The 25,331-nt window shown below is 36.9% G+C and overlaps 1 protein-coding gene across 4 annotated transcripts in view; it reads right to left on the bottom strand.

Moving 5' to 3' along the window:
- Cntn6 (contactin 6) overlaps positions 1–25,331 on the bottom strand; it is a 393,737-nt gene that overhangs the window by 305,984 nt on the left and 62,422 nt on the right. For all 4 annotated transcript variants that reach the window (XM_040738250.1, XM_040738246.1, XM_040738248.1 and 1 more), the window contains exon 2: positions 21,848–21,987. In XM_040738250.1, coding sequence (XP_040594184.1) covers positions 21,848–21,902 — 55 coding nt within the window. In that variant the 5' untranslated portion in view covers positions 21,903–21,987. The remainder of the gene's footprint in view (positions 1–21,847; positions 21,988–25,331) is intronic.

Genomic DNA, 25,331 nt, shown 5'->3' with positions numbered 1-25,331 from the left:
CCCAGAGGCTTTTTCAGACTAATGACTAGCTGGTATGTGTCAAATTCTTTGAGAAAAATATAACTGTGATTCTCGGTTTATATGCCCAATTATAAGACAAATTTTAAGATTTTCTTTGTAAAAGAAAATGTGGTATACATACACAAAGAAAGTATATTCAGTTATAAAGAAATTAAAGCATAAAATTTGTAATGAAATGGTTAATCTATAATGGATTTTATCAAATGAGATAGCAGAATGAGAAAGGTAAGAGTCACCTGTACTCTCTTGTATGGTGATTCCAACCCATAAGGTCAATGGTGGAGGTATAATATTGAATAACATCCACTAGTAAAAGAAACTAATAATGAAGGACTCTTTTCTGGAAATATTAGCACAATGTAAGAATAAAATACATATAATTTAGAATTTTTGATCAATTGATTATTTACTAAACTAAGAATGATCCAAGGCATTTAAAAGTTCAAAATGGCTGTATTTTAGCAAAAAAGTAGAAAATTTGTATGAGTTACCCAGTTATTTCAGTGAAAATGATGGTCCAGCCTTATAGGCTACCTAGATGATCAGCAAAAGGATTAAAATTTGGTTACTTTTTCCCCCAGAAACTTTTTTCCTGCTGACTTTGATAGTGATGGAAATTGCTATACATTCTACTAGAGGAGAAAAATAATAATCAATTTCACCAAACTATAAATGCTGTAAGCTACAACAATGATTAACTTGAGAAGATATGACAATTGGTACAATAGTGATATGAATAACTGAGAGAAGCCGGGCGGTGGTGGCGCACGCCTTTAATCCCAGCACTCGGGAGGCAGAGGCAGGTGGATCTCTGTGAGTTTGAGGCTGGGCTGGACCGATAGCCTCAAAAACAATACAGAGAAACCCTGTCTCATAAAAAAAACAACAAAAAAAATAACTGAGAGAGACCAAACACTTTCTGACTGGTTGGACCAGCTATAAATTGAAATCCAAACCTGGCACCATTGTCTGACCAAAAAGCTGTGACTACAGAGGTAACAGGCCCTTGGAGAAAGCCTACTGCTATGATTCTGCTAAATGGACATAGTATCAAATTGACTCCCAATGACATATAATTATACGCATAGATGAATTCCTCTGTCATCCCTCATCAGACAAGAAGACACACACTTAGCATAATATCTATTTTAGCTGATTGTTGTCAGGGAAAGGGGAGTTGGTTTTGTTGAAAAGTATGTTGCCTCTCATATGTTGAACATACTTCAATAAAAGGTCATACATCCAAGAATATAAGAGCAGCTCAAATGAACTTGATGGGTCTAGTATAGATAGACGGACAGACAGATAGATAGATAGACAGACAGATAGATATGGCCACAGAGATAGGTGTGTAGTGGGGGGTGTTGAATCTTGGAGAGGATGACAAAAACTCAATGAATAAAATATCAAAAGACATAATAAAATAAATTGGTCAAATTTCATTAAAAACTAATAGTATAAAGCACCTTATAAAATTAAAAAGCAATAAAATACACAATGATACTAGTGGTAATAGTAGTTTTCTGGGCTGGCAAGATGACTCAACCATTAAAGGTACTTGCTCACAAACCTTGTGACGTGAGGTCAATTGCCAGAGCCCACACTCACATGGTAAAAGGACAAGATGTGCTCCACACACAGAAGATAGCTTATGTGTATACCCATCCACCAACATCAATCAATTAACAAATCAATGTACTTAAATTTTTATTAAAGAGTAATGTTTCCACCTTAGCTCTTATAGGCTATGATGAAAATTTCTATCAGTTGTTTTTCTCTTTGCTGTGACTAAAATATCTGACAGATAGGACTGAAAAGAGGGACAATTCATTTAGGCTAATAGCCTCACAGTGCTTAGGCCTCCTTCTGTTTGAAAGACAGAACAGAAACTACTTAATTCATGGATATCAGCATCCATGTATAGTATAAAAGAAGAAGAAGGAATTACAAAGAAGAAATCAGACATGAGAACCATCTTCGAAGTCTCACCTAGTGATCTACTTTCATCAGCCAGGTCTTATAAGCAGAAGGTCCCACAGCCTTCAAACCAGCATCATCTACTGTGGACTAAGTATTCAAAGCACTAGCAAGTTGGGCATATTATAGATTCAAACTATAAGGAACCTCTTCATATTTTTGCATCTTTTAAAACTGTCCTTGATAAAAGATGGGATATCCCTTCAGTTTCTATAGAACACATACAGAGATCAACATACAATCAAAATCTAGATATTTCTCATGTACACTGAGGATTAAAACTGGGTATGGATAGAATCCATAAAAAGAAAACAAATTAAAGAAGAAAGATCAAATGGAGCACCATAGCCAAGTATCACCACCCCGCAGCGGATCAATCACACACAACCTTTGTGGGTCTGATGTCTCCCTTTTATAGTATTGCTCCATTTCAATGTATTTAGAGATATATAACTTTCTTAAAGAACATTTAATCTGGAGTCCTGCCATGCTAAATAAAAGAAACAAATCCTCTGCAGTCTGTATGCTCTTTGATAGCAACTCACACAGCATTTAGAACTAAATCCCAACTCTTTAGTAAGTTCTCCGTGACTAGCATGGCTTTTCCTTCCCTTCATCTTTATTTCACAGCACTTTTCCTTTTCTACACACTCTGTTGCAGAACTTCTGGCCATTTCCTTCCCCAGTGATGTGTGGATTTTATTACCCCTTGCCATGAATCTGAGGCATAACATTCCCCCTAACTCTTCAGTCCCCCTAACACTACCCAAGCACCAAAATTAGTACCCTTATTATTCCAAGAATTTTTTATTTTACTTTTATTTATGTGTGTTTGTTTGTGTGAGCTTATGTGAATTGTGTGTATATCTGTACCTATGAATTATGTATATGCATGCACCTATGGATGTCATAAGAGGGTGTTATATCTCTGAAATTGGAGTTACTTCCAGTGGTAACTCCACTGTGAAGTGCCTGGTCCTGGGACAATATATGAGGGCACTGGTAGTGGGTCCAAGATCTAACATTAGTGTACAAACTGACTTAGTGGAGCCCGTCTATATGGAGAGATACCTTGCTCAGCCTAGACACAAGGGTGTGGAGTGGAGAGGTGCCTTGGTCCTGCCTCAAGGAGATGATGAGATAGACTTAGTAGACTTACTAGGGGAGGTTTTACCCTCACTGAGGAGCATATTGGAGGTTGGGGGAGTGTGGGGTGTGGGAGGAGAGGAGAGAGGAGGAACTGGGTTTGGAATGTAAAAATAAATTAATAAAAAAGGAAAAACAAAGAATTGCACTGGCGTCATGCGCAGGAGTAATAGCACCCATAAGTGCTGAGTCATTTCTCTAGGATTTGAGTTAATTTCATGATCAGCAATCTATAGTTATTTCTGTAAAGCTATTTCCAAACTTTTATTTAAAAATAAGATTAACCTTTATCATATTAACTCTTTCGTTGCACCAGAAGCCTTTCTAGCTCCAGGACATTTAACTCATCATCACGCTCCAGAACCCAGAAACTGTCTAGAATATGGAAAAGACCCTAAAACTGAACCTTGAGTCTATGTGTCCTGGGGTTAATTACCAGTATTTATTTTTATTAAAATTCATTTTTCCAAAACAATGGAATCTTGAAATTCGCAGGTAAATGGATAGCACTGGAACAAACCATCCTGAGTGAGGTAACCCAGTAACAAAAAGACAAACATGGTATGTACTCACTCATATATGGATTTTAGACATAGATCAGGATAGTGCCAGTCTGCACTTCCACTGATAGACAGTCTGGGAAACAGGAAAGAACCTAAAAGATATGCATATATGCATAGTACCCAAGATAAGAGGACTGAGACAAGATCCTCTGAATGGATGGGGAACACGGCGAGGGGTGAGGGGGATTGGGAGCTGGGAAATAGAGAGGGGGAGAAGAGGAAGAGAGTTGGTCATGGGGGAACAGGAAGTTGAGTGGGTGGGGGTAGAATAGGGGGAAGAGGGTATCATAGGATAGAAGACAGATCAGGCACCAGAGTGACCTCTAGTGATTTAAAGGGATGACACCAATTGGCAAGCTAAGCAATAGTGGAGAGACCACCTCGAATGCCCATTCCTGATAATGAACTTGATGTCTATAACCATCCAGGAGCCTTCATCCAGTGACTGATGGAAGCAGAGGCAAATACACACAATTAAGCACTGAACTGAACCCAAGGAACCCAATGACAGAGATAGAGGAGTGATGAGCAAATTGGCAAAGAATGGGCTGGCAAAACCAGCAGAGACAGCTGATCTGAACAGGGGAGAGCTCTTGCACGCCAGACCGTCAGTCAGCCAGGAGGCTAGCATGGGACTGATCTGGACCCCCGAATGTGAGTGTCAGTGAGAAGGCCTGGGCAACCTATGGGGCCCTGAGCAGTGGATCAGTGTCTATCCCTGGAATACAAACAGTCATCGTGTGCCCATAGCACAAACAGGGATGCTCTCTCAGCCTGGACTCTTAGGGGAGTGCCTGGACTCTACCCTGAGTGAAATGACAGACACTAGATATCCCCTATGTGGAAGGAATTGGCAATAGGGTGGGAGGCTGGGGGGGGATGGGGAGTGCAGGAGGAGGGGAGGGAGAGGGTACTGGGATTGACATGTAAAACAAGTTTTTAAAATTAAAATAAAAAAATTCATTTTTCCCTGTTTTGTTTACCTGTGTCACATTAGTCAGGTGCTATAACTTGTGTGCCACCTTGATTTTGCATTTTAAAAAGTGAAGCATGAACTATTCTCTTTATAGTTCACCATCTCTTTATTAATCTTATTTCATGTATCTGTGAATTTATTTTCACTTATGAACTACTTTTATGCTTAGTCAGAGCTTGGAGCAGCTAGAACATTCTTGATGCTGATACCAATCAACCACAGTTTTTTTTTTTTAATTTTATTTTCCAGTTTAAATTTAGATAAGAAACGAGGTTGCTTCACAAGTCAGTTCCAGGTCCCTCTCCCATTCCCTCCCCTCCTCCCATGCCGTCCCCCCAACCCCCCCCCCGTTATCCCCTCATTTCCGCAGGGAGGGTGAGGCCCTCCATGGGGGTGTGCATAGTCTGTCATTTCATATAGGGCAGGGCCTAGACCCTTCCCCAAGAGTTCAGGGTGAGAGTGCACCTCCCATTGTTCTATGGGAGTCCAAAGACCCTGTGTATACTTGGGATGGGTACTGATCTGCTGCTCAAGGCTCAATAGATTACCTAGGCCTCCTCACTGACACCCAGATTCAGGGGGTCTTGATCAGTCCCATGCTGGATTCCCAGGCTGATGCCTGGGATTCAAGAGTTAACCTTTGTCTAGTCAGCTGTTTCTGGGGGTTAAACCAGCCCAGTCTTAATCCCTTTGATCATCAGCCCTCCCTCTCTGTTACTGGCTTTCTTGAGTTCAGCTCAGTACTTAACCAAGGGAGTCTGCCTCTTCTTCGATCAGCCACTAAATGAATTTTCTGTTTCCCAGACTCTCTGGCCATAGGATTGTAGGCTGGCACTCCCCAGATCTATGTCTAAAATCCATATATGAGAGAGTACATGCCATGTTTCTCTTTTTGTCACTGGGTTGCCTCACTCAGGATGGTTTCTTCTAGTGTCATCCATTTGCCTGCGAATCTCATGATTCCATTATTTTTTTCTGCTGAATAGTACTCCATTGTGTAGATGTACCACATTTTCTCTATCCACTCTTCGGGTGAGGGACATCTAGGTTGCTTCCAAGTTCTGGCTATTACAAATAAAGCTGCTATGAACATAGTGGAACAGACATCTTTGTTGTATGAATGGGCATCTTTTGGATATATGCCTAAGAGTGGAGTTGCTGGGTCTTGTGGTAGGTTTATTCCCATTTTTCTGAGGAATCTCCATACTGATTTCCAAAGTGGCTGAACCATTCTGTGGGCTGCCTTTTTGTCTTGCTGACTGTGTCCTTTGCCTTACAGAAGCTTCTCAGTTTCAGTAGGTCCCATTTATTAATTGTTGATCTCACTGTCTGTGCTACTGGTGTTATGTTCAGGAAGCTGTCTCCTGTACCAATTCGTTCAAGGGTACCACCCACTTTCTCTTCTAAGAGGTTCAGTGTGGCTGGATTTATGTTGAGGTCTTTGATCCATTTGGACTTAAGTTTTGTGCATGGCGATAAACATGGATCGATCCGCATTCTTCTACGTGCCAGTCTCCAATTATGCCATCACCATTTGTTGAGGATGCTTTATTTATTCCATTGTATATTTTTAGCTTCTTTGTCAAAGATCAGATGTTCGTACGTGTATGGGTTAATACCCGGATTTTCAATTCGATTCCATTGGTCTACCTGTCTATTTTTTTGCCAATACCAAGCTGTTTTCAGGACTATAGCTCTATAATAGAGCTTGAGGTCAGGGATGGTGATGCCTCCGGATGTTGCCTTGTTGAACTGGGTTGTTTTGGCTATCCTGGGTCTTTTGTTTTTCCATACAAAATTGATTATTGTTCTTTCAAGGTCTGTGAAGTATTGTGCTGGGATTTTAATGGGGATTGCATTGAATCTGTAGATTGCTTTTGGCAGGATTGCCATTTTTACTACATTGATCCTACCTATCCAAGAGCATGGGAGATCTTTCCATTTTCTGAGGGCTTCTTTAATTTCTTTCTTTAAAGATTCAAAGTTCTTACGATACAGGTCTTTCACTTGTTTGGTTAGCGTTACCCCAAGGTATTTTATGTTGTTTGTGGCAATTGTAAAGGGTGATGTTTCTCTGATTTCACTTTCAGCCCTTTTATCATCTGTATATAGTAGGGCTACTGATTTTCTTGAGTTGATCTTGTAGCCTGCCACTTTGCTGAAGGTGTTAATCAGCTGTAAGAGTTCCCTGGTAGAGTTCTTTGGGTCATTGATGTATACTATCATATCGTCTGCAAACAGCGAAAGTTAGACCTCTTCCTTCCCAATTTGTATCCCTTTGATCCCCCTTTGTTGTCGTATGGCAATAGCTAGAACTTCAAGTACCATGTTGAAAAGGTATGGAGAGAGTGGACAGCCTTGTTTTGTTCCTGATTTTAGAGGAATTGCGTTGAGTTTCTGTCCATTTAGTTTGATGTTGGCTGTTGGTTTACTGTATATAGCTTTTATTATGTTTAAGTATGTCCCTGCTATCCCAGATCTCTCCAAGACCTTTATCATGAAGTGGTGTTGGATTTTGTCAAAGGCTTTTTCAGCATCTAGTGAGATGATCATGTGATTTTTGTTTTTCAGCTTGTTTATATGGTGGATTACGTTGATGGATTTTCGTATGTTGAACCATCCCTGCATCCCTGGGATGAAACCTACTTGATCGTGGTGAATGATTGTTTTGATGTGTTCTTGGATCCGATTTGCCAGTATTTTATTGAGTATTTTTGCATCAATGTTCATGAGGGATATTGGTCTGAAGTTCTCTTTCTTAGTTGTATCTTTGTGTGGCTTGGGGACCAAGGTTATTGAAGCCTCATAGAAAGAGCTTGGCAAAGACCCTTCTGCTTCTATTGTGTGGAACAATTTGAGAAGAATTGGTATAAGCTGTTCTTTGAATTTCTGGTAGAATTCTGCACTGAGGCCATCTGGACCTGGGCTTTTTTTGGTTGGGAGACTTTTGATGACAGTTTTTATTTCCATAGGGGTTATAGGTCTATTTAAATTGCTTATCTGTTCTTGATTTAGTTTTGGCAAATGATAGCTGTCAAGGAAGTCATCCATTTCCTTTAAATTTTCGAATTTTGTGGAGTACAGGTTTTCAAAGTATGACCTAATGATTCTCTGGATTTCCTCAGAGTCTGTTGTTATGTCCCCCATTTCATTTCTGATTTTGTTAATTTGCGTGTTCACTCTCTGCTGTTTGGTAAGTTTGGACAAAGGTTTGTCTATCTTGTTGATTTTCTCAAAGAACCAACTCTTCGTTGCATTGATTCTTTGTATTGTTTTCCTGGTTTCTACTCTATTGATTTCAGCCCTCAATTTGATTATTTCCTGGCGCCTACTCCTCCTGGGGGAGTTTGCTTCTTTGTGTTCTAGAGCTTTCAGCTGTGATGTTAATTCTCTGGTATAACTGTTCTCCTGTTTCTTCATGTGAGCACTTAGTGCTATGAACTTCCCCCGTAGCACTGCTTTCAAAGTGTCCCATAGGTTTGGGTATGTTGTGTCTTCATTCTCATTGAATTCGAGGAAGTCTTTAATTTCTTTTTTTATTTCCTCTTTCACCCAGGGATGGTGCAGTTGAGCATTATTCAATTTCCATGAGTTTGTAGGTTTTCTGCAATTTGTGTTGTTGTTGAATTCTAATTTTAAAGCATGGTGGTCTGATAGAATTATTCCAATTTTTTTTGTATCTGCTGAGGTTTGATATGTTGCCAAGTATGTGGTCGATTTTTGAGAAGGTTCCATGTGGTGGTGAGAAGAAGGTATATTCTTTTTTATGTGGATGAAATGTTCTTTAGATATCTGTTAATCCCAGTTGGGTCATTACTTCTATTAGACCCTTTTCTTCTTTGTTGAGTTTCTGTCTGGTATTCCTGTCTAGTGGTGAGAGTGGTGTGTTGAAATCTCCCACTATAACTGTGTGGGGCTTTAGATGAGATTTAAGTTCTAATAATGTTTTTTTAACGAATGTGGATGCCTTTGTATTTGGGGCTTAGATGTTCTTCTCCCAAGCACTGATTTCCAGATGTAGTAAAAATTCTTCATTCCAGGAACCAAAACTTGTTGAGTAATGAGCATCAAAATTGCCAAATTACAGTTCCTTTCCCTTATGTGTCTTTCCCAGGGAACTGTATGAATTGAAAGAAGAGAGACTTCCTGTGAGTTGGTAGTGCGACTATTTAGAGATATCTACTGGTTCAGAATAGGGTCCAAAAGTTGGAATTCAAATGTGTGCTCTACAGAACAAGAAGATATAAAAAATGGAAAGTGCATAGAGTAGAATTTAACAGCTTTTTCAAAGCCAGGCTATGCAAAGATGCAACTCCTGCTATGTGTCTGTCACATTATATTCAAGTAATTTAATCTCACCAAATTTTGTTTCCTCATATACGAAATGGGAATCATCATGATACATAGTGCATATGATTTATTGTAAATGGCACCTCCTAGAATCTCAATTCAGATAGGGAAGTAACCGAAGTCACTGTATAGAGACATGTAATGGATATATAACATGGTCTGCAAAAAACATATTTACAGAAGCAAAGAAGGACAGATGCTTGGAAAGCCACCCTGGGACATGAATGTCTTCACCACCAGGTTATGAAAAAGCCAATTGGTTGTTCAACAATTGACTAAAGATCAAAGTGTTTCAACAAAACTGGTAGACTAGTGTAACTATACATGAGAAGTTTGAAATCTGAAAATTCCATTGTTCTGGAAAGTGTCTGAAAAAATTAAGAGATGTAAGGTATGCTTTGACTCATATTATCAGAGTTTCTTGTAGTCAGTTAACTCCTTCATTTTTGGCTCATGTTGAGGCAGACAATCATGACAGGGAACATGCTGTGGAAATAACAGTGGTTCATCTCATACCAGAAAGGAGGCAGAGAGAAGGAAAGAACACAGATGTGAGGAACCAAAGAACGACACCATTCAAAGGTATGCCCTCACTGATCCTCCTCCAACCAGGTCCCAACTTCCTCAGTTCTCACCATCAAGTGGAGTATTTGCATCTTTACTCTATCAGTAGATTAATCAATTGATGAAGGCAGAGCCCTCAGGATACAAGCACTACAAAAAAGCTTCATCGGTGAACACTGCTAATATCAGGGTTGACGCTATCAATATAGAAAGCTTGTTACAGGGTGGTAGTTAAGCACAATATGGAACATAGATTGTTATATTTTTTTAAAGCAAGCATGGGTTTTACAGGAAAGAAAAGATGGCTACAATATCCTGCAAAGTCCTACTTGGGACTAAAGCAAACAGAAATTGAGTGATGGAAAAGTGTGGCAATGAGAATTAAAAAATGTAGCAAAAGTGGCTCACTCATACAGGAGAGGAAACAGATCTCACTAAATGGTTCCATCTCATTCAAGTTTCACTAGTTAGAATACTGAATGACAGACAACCGTTTTGTGTCAATTTGTCCTCTTAGAAAATAATACTGAATAAGCAAATGACACCTCTGCTCTTCTTAAAAACCTCATGAATGATATGACATGAAGTGATAAAATGTTCTCTCTATTCTTTATTCTATGGAGTACTGTAGAAGTTATCATAAAACAAATCAAAACAAATCAAAACAAAATGAACTGTCAATCTTGCAGCTCCGTTACTAGATATCATCCTACAGTCACAAGTATTTCTTTTCCTTTTGGTGAAAACTCTACCAATCATGGCCAAATCAAAAGCAAAACAACCCAGACGTGCATTGACTAAAAGGATCATTAGCTTTTCATTATTGTGTATAAAAGAGCACAGTCTCCAGGCATGATATATATATATATATATATATATATATATATATATATATTAAAAACTGGAGAATATAAGACGAAAGCAGACAGCTGTGGTTGTTGCAAATAGCTTACATTGACAATCAATGTAGGTGGTAAGTTCCTTTAGAGTAAGTAGCATGGTGAGGTACTCAATGTCAATATACAAAGTGACAAAAACCATCTGTGCAATGCTGATTAAAACCTGACGTATTCTGTCTCTGGTAATATTTGCCTTGGATTTATTCAGTATATTAATCATACTTTACATAACAAATTTCATCCTCTGAGAACCTCAGAACTCAACAGCTGTCACTGGGGAAATCAAAGTACAGAGATTTGATAATTTTCCCACATCAGGTATGACAAATTTGAGCTATTCTAGTAAGGGTTCAATCAAGAACTTAGAATAACTATAAATGGTTTCTAATAAGGAATTTGTTTTAAGAACTCTCAGTAGGACTATGTTATAATCCCAATATATGAGTTAGCTTGTTGGAGCCCACTACCCATTGTGGGATGCTACGCTTAGCCTTAAGGAATGGGACAGAGGCCTCCTGCCCCAACCTATTGTGCCAGACTGTGTTTACCTCTCATGAAAGTGGACTGTGTGTGGGTTTGGAGCAAGGTGAGCTGTGTGGGAGGAGGTGGAGGGGGGCTTGAGAGGAGGGGTTCGAGGGAGAACTGTGGTTGGAATGTAAAATAAAATCAAACAATAAAAAATGGTGGGAAAGTAACCTTTAAACAAAATTGAGAGACAAAGAGTCACAGTGATGTCACTAGTAAACACTCTTGGTCTCAAATGGCAGAACTTGCCGAGTACTATGGAAAAGTAGGAAGTCCAGATATCAGACGAAGATTGCTGCCTTTGAAAGTAGTTACAGGCCTGAGGTCACTGTGGGTCAGTTTTTTCAGCAATTCATTAAAAGAGCTGTATAAGAAGGAGGCTGATCAAGTTTCACCTGATCTTGTGTATGACACTGATAGAATGATGCTGTCTATCCCTTAAGCATTTTACACACACTCCTTCCATATTCCCTCCAAACACTGAACTGAACAGAAAACCAAAGGGATTGAATTCTAGTAAAGTCAATGATGTCAGTCCAGTGAATGTTCCTTGTGATCTCTGACAGCAGATTTTCCCCCCTACTTTTATGTTTTCGACTAAAATAAGCACCAGTATAAACTGAGAATTTATTGGTTAAGTGCTTAGTATGTCAGTGTGAAACATGTCCAGGTTTGCTCCATACATAAAAAGTCTGTGGGGGCAGAATAATTTCATACATAAGTTTACTAAGGTACTTAATGAGCTTTGGAGACTGAGAGAGGATATAGATCAGTCTCAGCCACAGAGTAGTATCTGCTTAGCATAGTTTCAGTGGTTTTTGAACATTGCCAAAATGTGACTCCACTCAACCAGTGATTCTACTGATAAGTATTTCAAAAACATGTGGGAGATATGTGTTGAAAAAAGAGCAGCCTCATTTTCACTCCAGGTTTCTAAGGCTGTGAAAACTTTGTTTTCTTTGATTATAAATGCTGAAATTCCTAGGTATGCAAATATGTGGGAAAGTCACAAACAAAAACAGTAGTCCCTGACATTTCTGACACACAAAGCATCCCTTATTGTCTCCTGGCACAGTGTGGAGAACCAGTCACAGAACTCATCAGAATGTTTTGGGAGGGCTTTGCTTTTTACTGAATTGTTGCTTTGGGTTCTCTGCGTATGAAGTCTGTTCTACTGTGAGCTCCTGGCAAATTGAGCAATAAAAACCTGTTGTTAAGTTTGAGCTTCAGGAAGTGTGGGTCTGGTTTATTTAAATACATGAGCAGAGAAAGAACCTCTCATGAGCACATATAGATGGAGATGTGTCTTTTGCAGTAAAAAAATCTGTTATCCTTCTTCATAAGTTTAGCCCTAATTTTGAAGAATAAGCATTGCATCAAAATCTATTAAAAATAAATGGAGACTATCATCTGCTAGGTGAAAAATAATTTATATGTGTACCTGCATGTGCCATGGGAACCCTGAGTATTCTGTCTCTACTAATATTTGCCTTGGTTTTATTCAGTGTATTAATCATACTTTATATAAGAAATACGTAATGTGTATGTAAGTGTACGTGTCTGCCTTTATTGTTTACTTATCCCCAATGTCACCATGGCCTGGCCTCTAATTCTTTAACTTACTTGACACACACTCTTCCTGGATAGCACTGTATATGTCCAGAAACAAAAGGTTTCAAAAAATAAAAAGAGGCTAAAATTAAAATGTGTCTAAACAGAACATCCTGTAATGGTATCAAAAAAAAAAGTTCTATCTCAAAAATGTGTGCTTATACATATGAATATGTTTAGGTATTATCAAACTTACTAGGTAATGAATATGAAGTAATAAAACAATGAAATATATAATAGTCTTTATCATTGACCCCATAGGTCCTTGTAGAAAGCTTGGGCTGGACATTTAAAATCAAAGCCAGTCTCCAGTTGTAATCAAGGCCTGATTTGATGATTGGAATTGCATCAGAAAACACTAATCCTTCTCCCAATGCAAATTTTGTGATATGACCAAATGACCTTGAACCATTTCTCAGCCTTGCAAAATTTATGCTGATACACTAAAATGTCGTTTATCAAAAGCACTGAAGACTTGATGTTAACATGTGTCAGTTTATGTTGTGTAAGTACTTACCATGACTAACTACAGACTAACAGTACGTCAGGAGGAATTAGATCAAAATGAACAATAATTTTTCATGATATTGCACTTCTCTCCTTCGATCACAGAAATGGCCTTAAGACTTAAAAGAGTGAATTATTCTAAAGCAATTCAGATATAGTGAATTGTGCATATTCCCGAGCCTTTTATCTTAATGATACTGTTGGTTATACTAAACAGCTAGCTTACAAAATTCCTGAAAACTACACTTGGATTTTAGGAGATTTAATAACATAGCAAAATATTTCAATTGTTTTTAACAGGAGATGGATAAACACAGAAAATATGGAAGGTGGGAGTCAATGCCAAGTATTCTATGGAAATCTGACAGAATTTCACTATGCTATGAGGAATTGTCACTCTATCAGCAATACTCAGCCCCAGAGACTGTGTATCAGCATCATTTGGACAGTTTATGATGAGTTCAAACATTGTTGAAGACAGTTTGTTGATTCCTTGTCAACTTTACCTAAGACACAATATACACTTATATATTTATTTAATATATCTGTTCATATCCAGTAATGCCAGAGATTATTCTACAGCATTATTCATGCTAGGCAAACACTCTAACACTTTTCACTTTTCATTTTAAAAGTTCTCAGCAAATCACTCAGTCTGACCTTGAACTTGTATTGTTACACGTTTATAAGAATGAGTCTATATTTGAGAAAGGTGCCCTGGCTCTAATCAGAGAGAATCAAAGTGACAAAATTCTTCTTTTTGAAATCAGAAATTAAGGAGCAAGCAGAGTACTGTATTGTTTTGAGGATAATTTAGATGAACCATCATTTGATTTGGCTATGAATAGTTGGATTTAAAAAACAAGAGATGGATTGGAAGGAGGAAGGAAAGACTTGAGAACTTTTAGGGGGTCCAGTCTGATATGAATGAAGGAAAAGATACAGAGGGTGGGAGGCAGAGCACATGACACAAGTGGAACTGCCTTAAATGGAGGTGCTCTAGTATTTATTGAAGGCCATTTCATTTGAATACTTGATTAGACAGCTTGAACTTCATGGGAAATGAGACATGAGGCAATGTTGACATAGAGTAATGGCGAAATTGGTTGTGTTTTATGAAGATCAGTTTGCATAGCAATCACTGTCAAAAAGCATGTAAAGAATACAGACGAAACCATGAAATACAAATAACCCTCTGGTGTCTACTACATAATTCCAAGAGAGATGTAATGTGGGTTGAACTGGACTGATTACGTTGTGGCAATAAAGGAATAAATGAATGCATTTTAAGATGAAATACAGGATATTGTTATTGCTATTGCTCATTGATGATATGAGGCCCTCATTGCTGAAGACACCATACATGATTCAAAGATCATGGTGCTTACCTGGAAGCTTCAGACCTGGATAGATTTCATAGTTCTAGAAGGTGATATGCTACTTCTTGGGGATATAGATAACAGTCTCACTCAGCTGAGAGCTCTGCAAGTTACAGCAAATACAGGCCTTTTATGACATGCCCACTGGTGCCAGAGTAGCACAAGCGGTGTGGGAGTAACAATCCATTTTCTAACTGTATTTAACCCTCACTCTGCCAGGTAGAGCTTAAATCTCTGACTGGACATTTCATAGCTTGTATGAGAGACCATATTATTATCATCTTCATAAACGGATAAAATATTAAATTGCCACCTACATTATTATCTGTATAGCTATAGATTAGTAGCTGCAATTATCCTTGTCAGAGGAGCTTCTTTTTACACTACAAGGTGATTAACATGAAGAGCAACAACCGGTCAGTGTGCGGTGAATATGATACCATGGAGTGATCAACTCTACAGACAGCACACCTTTATCCCCAAGGGTCAGAATCATCACACAGGAGGGAGAAGGCAGCAAGACTGTAGAAACAATAGGCAGTGGGCATCTGTATTTGCTAGTCAAGGCAGTTCCACTGATGATGTGATCTCACAGAGAAGTATCTGCATGCATAAAACATGCGCATGATCAAACCAGCCAAAGTCTCAAAAAAAAAAAAGGTAAGAGAGGAGGGGGCTTATGAAATTTGACCACTAAGGAGCTTTTGGCAAATGGTGGCTTCTGGGAAAGGGGGAATCAGTTTTCTTGAGCGTAAGCCCCTTAGAGGTTACCTGTGCTCTGGTAGACAGTCATATGCCTATGCACACTCTTGAATCTGTGAGTTTTGAAAAAGAACACATGAAAGGAGGAAGCAATAGTGGGGAAGGGTATGAAAGAAATTGAAAGAATGGGTAGATTTCCTCAAAATGCATTATATGCATGTATGAAATTCTCAAACAATAAACATTTATATCAAATCCTGAACAAGGAAGTACAGCCTAAAAGTTTGTAAATATTCAGAAAATCATCATAAAACCCTTATAGGTAACTGTATCTGCTAACCTCAAACACTAATGTAACATTGGAAATATTTTATATGTGGCCCTTCTTAAAGTGACCAAAAGCCTTACCTATGTAGGTCCTCTAGAAGAACAGCAAAGGCACTAAACTGCTGATCAATCACCCCCGCCCCCAACTTATGAATTTAAAATATAAAATAAAAAAAACCTAATACCAAGTATTGTACTGTGATTAATTTATTTTAGGCTGGTCAGTGGTGGTACACTCCTTTAATCCCAGCACTCAGGAGGCAAAGACAGGTTGATCTTTATGAGTTCAAGGCCAACCTGGTCTACAGGACAAGTTCCAAGACAGGTTCCACAGCTACAGAGAAAGCCTGTCTCTGAAAAGCAAAAAAAATCATACTAAAATATGGAGTATAACAATATCACTAAAATTATTAAAGGTGTTTAAGAATATTAAATTACTTCTAAGTAGTCTTGTGGACTTAATTTGATATATCAATGACTTACATATTTATTTTATGTTGAAAGAGATGTCACAAAAATTGAGAGTGACAATATTTTAATTAAATAGAGTTTATATTATTGTAAATATGGACAAAAAAGGAAAAGTAACAGCATGTGTAATGTTAATTCCAAGCCTTGTAAAATTCACTGAATAGAGTGAAAGTGTCAAAATTAAACTTGTCACCAGCTGGAATAGATGAGGGCTACTTGAGCTTTGTTTCTAAAGGAAGGTATATGGATATGATAGATCCAACAAGGGTATGATGGAAGCAGCCAGTACAGAAAGAACTGAAGGTTATTCCAGGTAACTGAATACCAAGCACAAAGACTCAGCATGAGAAAAGTATTGATCTTTTTGGAGCATGATGTAAATTTTCTATTATAAAAGGTTGGGTCAGTTTATTGTATATGCAAAGGAATGATAAAGTATGTCTTCAGATGGAAGAAGTGTGCAAAAAAATTGTTCAGTGACCTTTTGAAAAAGCTAAAATTTTTATTGTAAGTATCCAGAAAACTTTAATCAGGGGAAGAAAAATTGCCAATGATATTTTGAATAGTACCAATGTGACATTTAAGTGTCAGAGTAGTTATTTATAAATACCATTAAAATAAAAATATATAATACTATTAATTGTATAGGATGTACAATATCCCATGGTCAATTTTTAGTATTACAAATCAAGAACAACAAAAACACCTGTGTTAATAATGCCTATCCTGCGATAGTCCCAGCACTGATTAGGAAGAAGCAGTAGATTCATTTTTCAAAGTCATTCTTGGTCACCCAGTGAGCCTGAGTAGATATCCCATATAATTTGTGGGATACACTATATCTTGTTTAAAAGAGGTAGGAAGAGAGAAAAAGAGGGGAATAGGAATAGAAGAAAAAGAAAAGGAGGAGGAGGGAGGGAGACTAGGAGGAAGGGCAGAGGATGAGGGGGGAGAAGACGAGGGGAGGTTGGAAGAAGGAAAAAAACACAGAGAAGAGGGGATATTACTTGGAACATTCTCTTTCAAACAGATCATGCTAAAACAGCTGTCTGTTACATTTCCTTCTGCTAGAAGACCACAGTATCTACGGCATGTCAGCCTACATGCCAGCCATTCTCTTCCAATGCTAACAAGACAGAAATGCCTTTCCTACATCACCTCTAGTCTCAAGAAACAATTTCATTCAGGGTTTATGAATCAATTACTTAGGAAGAAGGTTTGATAATCTAACAACCACCTTTGTCAGTGGCCAGTGCATAAAAATAGTATTTTCAGCATTCTGCTTAGTGCTGTCTCTATCAGAAATTGCAAAGATGTCACTTGCCTTAGAAGTATTGCCTAATGCTTTGTTCCTAAAGGTGCTATTATGCTAACAATAAATCTGAGCAGACCATAGGAAGAGAATGGGTTGTGATATACTCAATAATCATCACATTGAACTCAAAGGAATATCCATTATGTGCTTCTGGGATCCTTGAGTAAAATGGGTTTATTACACCTGCCAATTTCCATGGATTTGTTGCATGATACAATAGTCTTCTGTGAAGAATTCTTGATCACAGTGAACACTTCCATGCTTGTGGCTTTACATTTCATTTACTCTGGATCTCAGTTCAATAAAAAGCTCATTTGAAACAGAGTAAAGTCCAAGATATCATAAATACTTCCCAGTGAACTTTGACAGACTTTGCTAACTGTTGAGTATTTAGGACTTATATTTTCTATGGAATTCTTTTAGGCTAACACATTTATAAGAAAGTAAGCTACTTAAAAATGGTGATGACATTAGATATCCTATTTATTGGTACCAGTCACAAAATAACTTAATTAAAAATCAACTGCTTTAGCAGAAACTTTGAAAATAAATATATTTTTATATAAACAATAGGAGGAAAGAAATCTTGCCATTTTAAGACTGAAACTTCAAGAAATATTTCAATTTTAAGTTTAAGTTTCTCAAAAGGAATTGATGCATCTGGGTACAGCATCACAATTAGCCTTGAGATCATAATACAAGCCTTGTAATGGTAGAGCAGGTCTTTAATTCTATTCAGCCACTAAGTCGACTGTCTCCATTACCGTGTGCTTGAATTACTCAGTCTTTTGCTGTAAAGCAAAGTCTCAGAATCAAAATATTTCTTGATCAAATAAGTGCTCAGGAGAGAGATAGGAAGAGGGAGGGAGGAAGGGAGGGAGGGAGGGAGGGAGGGAGGGAGGGAGGGAGGGAGGGAGGGAAGAATGTATGTATATGTCCATGCATGGAGGATAGAGGTCAACCCTCAATTCTCAATGGTGGTTCTTCAGCCACTGTCCAACATTTTCAAGGGTTGGATGTGGCTCTCTCCACTTCCTCTGCATTGGGATTACAAAGCATCATAAACAGCTTTTAAAAGTGGTTCAGTAAATCAAAAACACATCTTTACACTTCAAAGGAAAGTAGCTTTGCCAACTGAGCAATCTTACTTGTCCTCAGATTATACTTACAGGATTCACACAAAAGCACTCAACACACACCAAAACAAACCAATACAAATGCCATACAAGTGAACAATTCTTTATTATGAGCCAAGTGATGATTTTAAAGGTGACAATGCAAACAACATAATACTGTTAAAGTAAAAAAGTTGATATTCAAAATATAATGCAGAAGTACTTAAAGTGTGTCTTAGTATTAGAGTTTCTGTTGCTGATATGAAACACCATGACCAAAAGAAATTTGAAGTGGAAATGCTTGACTTTTCTTTTTCTTCCATATCACAGTTCATCATAAAAGCATTCAGGATAGAAATTCAAATAGGGTAGGAATCTGGAGGCAGAAGTAGATGCAGAGGCCCATGAAGGATTGCCGTTACTGTTTTGCTCATCCTGCATTGGCATTAGTATAGATCCAGGACCACCAACCTAGGAATGGCAGCATCCACATGAAGTACGTTGCCCCTCCCACATCCATCACTAATTGCAAGTTGCCCTAGATACCTACCTACAGGCCTTTGTTATGGAGGCAACATTTTAATTGAGGCTACCTTCTCTAGGGCGACTCCTCTAGAGTGACTCTCAAGATCCTCAACTTAACACATCAGCAAAACACTTTTTGTCATCTTTATGTAATAATCACTATTTCCAAATAATGAGCAAAGACATTTGGGGGATGTTTTTAACCATCCCACAACTATAAATTAAGTAACTTAAATGTTTTTATTCAACAATTGTATTCTTAATTAAGTGGGCCTCTCTGTTTTTATGATATTAAAAAAACACTAACTCAAAACCAATATATTTTTAAGTGATCATACTCTGAGAAATATCTTAGGGCCCATGATGTCTGGCTGAACATGTTAGGAATCATTACAAAGACCTAGGATCCAGTGTCCTTAGTCAAGCTGTGAAAAAAGGTTGTGAATTACAGTAAAAAAAAAACAACCAAAAAACAAAAATACAAAACAATTGATGTTTTAAATTGCAACATAAGGCAATTAAAATATACACATTTTAATGGGTTATAAGATGAAAGCAGAAAGGACAACATAGCAATTGTGAAATACTTGCCTGATTTTAAGAATGAGTACAACAAGAAGGAAGAATGAAAGAGAGTATATATATTAAAGAAACAGAGCTCCATTGTCAGCCAGCTCTCTAATCTAATGTAGTTCCCACATGGAGTGAACATCATGAAATCTCAAACAAAACAAACAGATTTAAATCAATGCTCTCTTGTGTAAAACAATATCATCATCTTTACCTCTGGGGCAATGTTTAGCTGAGATTACCATATTTAAATGTCTATGGCTTAAAAGGAACAGATTCAATCTGTTTTTTACTGATGAAACTGTGCACCAAGGACATATGAGTATTTCTCCCTTAGGATAAGGGAAAAGGACATGTTGAATCATATCCAAATTGTATAAATAGAAGTTAATAGAAGAGACAAAGTATTTCTCATATTTGATATGTGTTCTGGGAACAATGGTTTTATTTTAATTTAGGACAAAAGGTCTTTTAAAGAGCCTATGCTAATTCAATAGACACATTTAAAGGGCAAAATGTTAATGTAGAATTTTGACAGGAAGCTGAAACTTAAAGTAGGCATAGCGTTCTTTAAACATGGGTAATTTGGGGGCACCTTAATGACTTTTCTGTCTTCTTTTAATCTATTACATGAACGAACTCACTATTGTTCAACTTCAATCTTTCTTTCAGAGTAGATGTGACATAAATCAAAACAATGTGATCACTTTGAATAAACATGATGGTGGTGTTCTGATATGTTGAATTTGTTAATGACCTGAATACCTTTGTAATGTTCCTTATTCTTTAGATTCATTTGCACATATTTTATCATGCGCAGGGCTTTTTTACCTTGAGATTGCTACTAAATAGATATTTTTGTAATCATGGTGTATTTTGAATGATAGATCGTTAGATTTATTCTTGCACTTTCCACACGTTATTATTGAATTGTTAAAAACTTCTAAGACATAGATAGTAGTTTTCATTACACAAGAAAAGGAAATCAGAATCATTTTGAAGATGGTCAAAGGGCTTCTAAGACAGCCAGGTAACCTAGTCAGTACTGAAGCAATGGTACAATGTAGGTAGCTAAACTTAGCAATTAAGAATAGAACTCCTGCAGGGGTGGACTTGAGAGATGGCTCAGCAGTTAAAAGTGCTTACTACTCTTGTAGAGAATCTGAGATCAGTCCCCCAAGTTTATGTGGCAGCTCACCTCTGTACTACAGTTCCAGAGTGTATGGCATCTTCTTTTAGCTTACTCAAGCACCAGGAAGGCTATACACTCACAAATATAAAATGAAAATAAATGAGCTTTTAATAACAACAAAATGATGAATTGCACTGTACATATTGTTGGTAGCTATTTATCAGCCATTATTATAGCCTTTCTTACTGCAGGTCCCTTTAAATGCAACCTTAAGGCTCTTTATCAAGAGTTAAAGATAATTAGCCTTAAGTCTAGGTGGATTGGTAAATTGTAGGCATGGGCAGAATGGCACAAAACTGACTATCTGTATTCCAAGCCCTGGTATCCTGAGACAGTATTCATGAGATTTTTATCTTGAAATCCAGAGGAGCTGCCACCATGTGAGAAACTGTGATTCCCAAACACACATGGAAGACCATGCTGACCAAAGGCAATACAGCATGAGAATGTAAGCTAAGCTTGTCCTGGAATAATTATGTCTCACATGAGTCTAGTTCACCATAGATACAGTGCATATCTTAAACCACATCTCACAGAACTTCCTACCAACGTATGGCTTTTTGATATTTTAGGTGGTTTTAAACCTTTGATTTATGGTAGTTTGTTACAAGCGAAATTCGTTAATAAATAGATATGACTACCCTTACCAGTAGTGGAAGGACATAGCTGACACCTTTGATTATTGAAGAAGAAAAAGAATTACAATTTTTTTGAGTTTTGTAGGAGCATTTTACATCACCTTTATCTTCACTACCATTTCTCTAATAAATTCTAAATTTGAGAGGAAATATAAATTTTCATTTTAGGTACATAAAGACTTCACTGTGAATGAAATTATAAATACATTTAAAATGATAAATCACTTAATCATACTTTAACAAATGTCATATTTGAAAATTCACAAATTTAATAACAACATGCCAAAAGAGTTTTTATTACATATTTCTAAGAATCAAACTTTCTATTTGAAGTAAATGGTACTCTCACAAATTTACCACATGGTCATTCAAATAACATATGGCTTGTGCACTTTCAAAGTTGTTTCCTCTCAAGGAAGATATACAGTACTAATATATTTATCAATCTAAACTCATAATAATAGAACACTTTACCTGCAGAAGAGTTTATGAGTGGCAGCAGAATTACCAGTTTCCATAGCAACCTCATCTCCACGTTCTAAGGTCAAAAATTTCTCCCATGCAATCAGCAGGAAAGAAGATTGTATCTTCTAGTCAGTATGCTAGCAATCTATCTGTAGGAAACAAAATTGACAAACGTAAGTATCATAATATGTATTCCAAATGTCAAACATTGACTAAATTTATTAAAAATGTATCATAAAAATAGAGTAAAATAAATGACTCTACTTTAAAATACTTATATTTTGCTGAGTTTATGTTTTTATAATTTCAGTTCACACATAGACTATATGTTATCTGCTATGAGTATTCTTATAGGTTTGAATAATTAGAATAGTATCCCATTCACTGCATAACACTTGGATTACATTTTCCATTAATTGGATTTAAATCGTGATTGTAACTTTCAATGCTGATGTTCCATCATAGAAAACACAAATTTTTCTGAGGGTTCTATACAAATTATTGAGTACAAACTCATTATGAGTCATTACATTTCTGGATGTTAGTAGAACAAAAACCAGTATTATCACAAATTTCTGTAAGAAATCAATTGCCTGTGTTATTATCTTGCAGATAGGTGATGTTCTTTCCCCAAAGGGTTACACTATAATTGTTTCTAATTTATTTTGACATTTTAGCTATTCTGTGACAAATGAGATCAAGAGAAGTTGCTGGCTTGCCCTTTACTGAACAAAAGAAAGCTAATAGTAGATTTATAAACACTGATAAACTCTTAAAAATTAGAATAACCTTAGGATAAACTCACCTGGGTCATTTTGATAAAACTATTAGACACCAAATCAAACTTTTACTGTGGTAGAACTATATTCAAGTTCAAATAACTTTAGAAAGTGTTTGACTATTATACATAAAACTGATGAACAAGAAAATTTTGATGATTTCCAGATGTTTTCAATTTCAAAAGGCTTTCACTTACTTTTGCTTCTATTTATTTCAGAAAATAAATATAAATCAATCAATAAATGAAAACAAACTATAAATAAACATAAGCAGGAATACTTCTGTTGCTGATGACCCCACAAGCAATCTGATGGGCTTTCCAGTTACAAGTTTAAAGTATGACATCTTAAACTTATCTAAAATCATGTATTTCATTCATTCATTCATTCGTTCATTCATTTGTTCTCTTACATTCTCTGTAAAATTTTAGGTATTTAAATATGACAAATGAAGCTAAAACCTTGGTTAGAGAGACGTTTAACAAAGCACCAAAAAAAATAAGCAAACAAAAACAAATCGCAAAACATAGTAAAAATGCAGCAAAAATAAACCAAGTACAAAACTAGAAGAGAGGTCGAAAGGTAATTATAAAATATGTTCTGCACACAAAGGTCGATAACCATGTGGTACTTGTAGTTTTTCAGGAAATAGCAGAGGTATAAAAGGCTGAATATGGTAGGACTTAAATGAAAGAGAACACTGCCAATGGAAGGCTGAGTTTGCATAGACATGAATGGTATCAAGCACAATGTTCAAAAGAACATTTATGTAAGATAGGGGTGTAAATGTTCAAATACATGAGACTTGTAGGCTTTCTTTCTGAGAGTTTGATCCAGATTTAATTTAATGTCTACTATCAAAAATAAAACAATGGATAAGAATAACATTGCAAATATGTAGATGAATTAAATTCTACTTTTATATCTGCAAAAGGGATAATTTGTTTTTATATACAGAAGCAGTTCTGAAGATTAAGAAAAGTTTACAACTATATGAACCTCATGTTCCTCAAGCCATTTTCCCTACCCATTAGAATAATGAAATCAAAGTTTCCTTTATAATACAAATATTTTTATCATATTCCGCAAGTACTTTGAAACTTCTTTATTATTCTCCATCACCTTTCCAAATTCCATGGAATAATATTCACAATCGTGTAAATTTGGAATCTTCCCCTTCTAGTTGGTTCATTTACGAAGCATGCCCATGACAGCAATGTGTTCCCCAATCACTATGAATACACCATCTATTAACTGCAAAGATATTGTTTGATTTACCTAGAATTTTCTTGCAGACTCTACAAACTCCTTAAAATTGGCACCACAGTAGCATAACTATATGTGTTTTCCCTGCACAATATCTGTGTACTCAAATGTCATGACAGAATTATTAATAGGACTTCTTTCTCCCAAAAGTCACAGTTTACAAGATAAATTATATGGTCCACTTATTTCGTGGATATTCATTATTTTCCGTACCCAATTCTCTCGCCCTCCTTTCATGATTAAAGCTCTGTGGGTGTCTCTAGAGGAGCCCAGCTCCTTGTGCAGCTCCAATTCATTGAGTTGTAGCAGTATTTCTTCTGGCTCTTAGCTCCAGGAATCCATTTCCTTTGCTACAGTATTTTTTCAAAAGAGAAATACATATCGCTTAACATTGAAACCAGTACTAGTCGAAGCCAAAGCCTCATATTTCCACTATTAATACTTAAGACTCTTGATTTGATGTAAAAGTCTATCTTGTAAGTATTACTGTGACACAGTCTGTAATTATGGCTAGAAGCTCAGTTCCCAATATAGGAATCTTTGCTAACATTTTGCAATGTCCATTTCCCTTATTACTCTCAAAGTTTGGCATAATGGTTATGAAACAAAGTGTCAGAATCCCACCATCATTGGGGATGGAACGCAAAACAAATGCTTCTTTCCTCGACTGCCAAAACATATCAGTAATCAAGGCTTCTGCAATGCCAGCTGAACCTAGACTTCCCTGTTCACTAGTCATTTTTCTTCCCATTCTTCCCCTTCCCTGTCTCCTTTGTCCTGAGAAGTCTTGCACAAGTCCTTTGCTGCTATGAGAAACAAACTTGCCTTGTATGCTTCCTACATTTGTCCTTCCATTCGAAAAACCCACAATACTATCTCATAGCAACAATCATCAAAGCCAACTATACCTGCCCTTAAGAAAATCTAATATGCCAGAGTCACTAAAATCATTATTTTGCCAAGTCTTGTTTGCTATGTAAGGTATAACTGCTATGATCTCTCAGTAGTATCTTTACTTTTCATTTTCACATTATAGTAATTTTCCACAAAGATTGCAGAGCATTCTGTTTTGATGTATAGCCTTGTGCTTACCCAAGACACCATGGCATAGAGTTTTCACGCTTTGCCTAAATGGTAAGCAGTATGGAATCTACTTCCTTGCAATGGTTTATAAGTGAGTGAGAAAAAGCATAGTCATTTTAGAGGACGTAGTAGGTGTGTAGTTGGCAGTTGTACAACTTAGCAGCTGATAAAAAAGGGCTAAATTGGAAATCAGGACAGATCCAACTACCATCTTGCCTGACTGGGCAACACTGGTGCTTCATTTATAGTCATGGACTTCAAATTTCCTCCTTTGAATATTGAAGAGTTTGACATACAAATCACCTTTCAGATTTCTTTTATTTCTTCTAGAGTTGCTTGATTCATATTCAGTGTATAATTTTATA

The sequence above is a fragment of the Mesocricetus auratus genome, unplaced genomic scaffold (assembly GCF_017639785.1).
Source record: "Mesocricetus auratus isolate SY011 unplaced genomic scaffold, BCM_Maur_2.0 Super-Scaffold_100676, whole genome shotgun sequence".
In the NCBI taxonomy this organism is placed as follows: domain Eukaryota; kingdom Metazoa; phylum Chordata; class Mammalia; order Rodentia; family Cricetidae; genus Mesocricetus; species Mesocricetus auratus.
The sequence above is the reverse complement of the archived record's forward strand: the minus strand, read 5'-3'. Positions and strand labels throughout refer to the sequence as shown.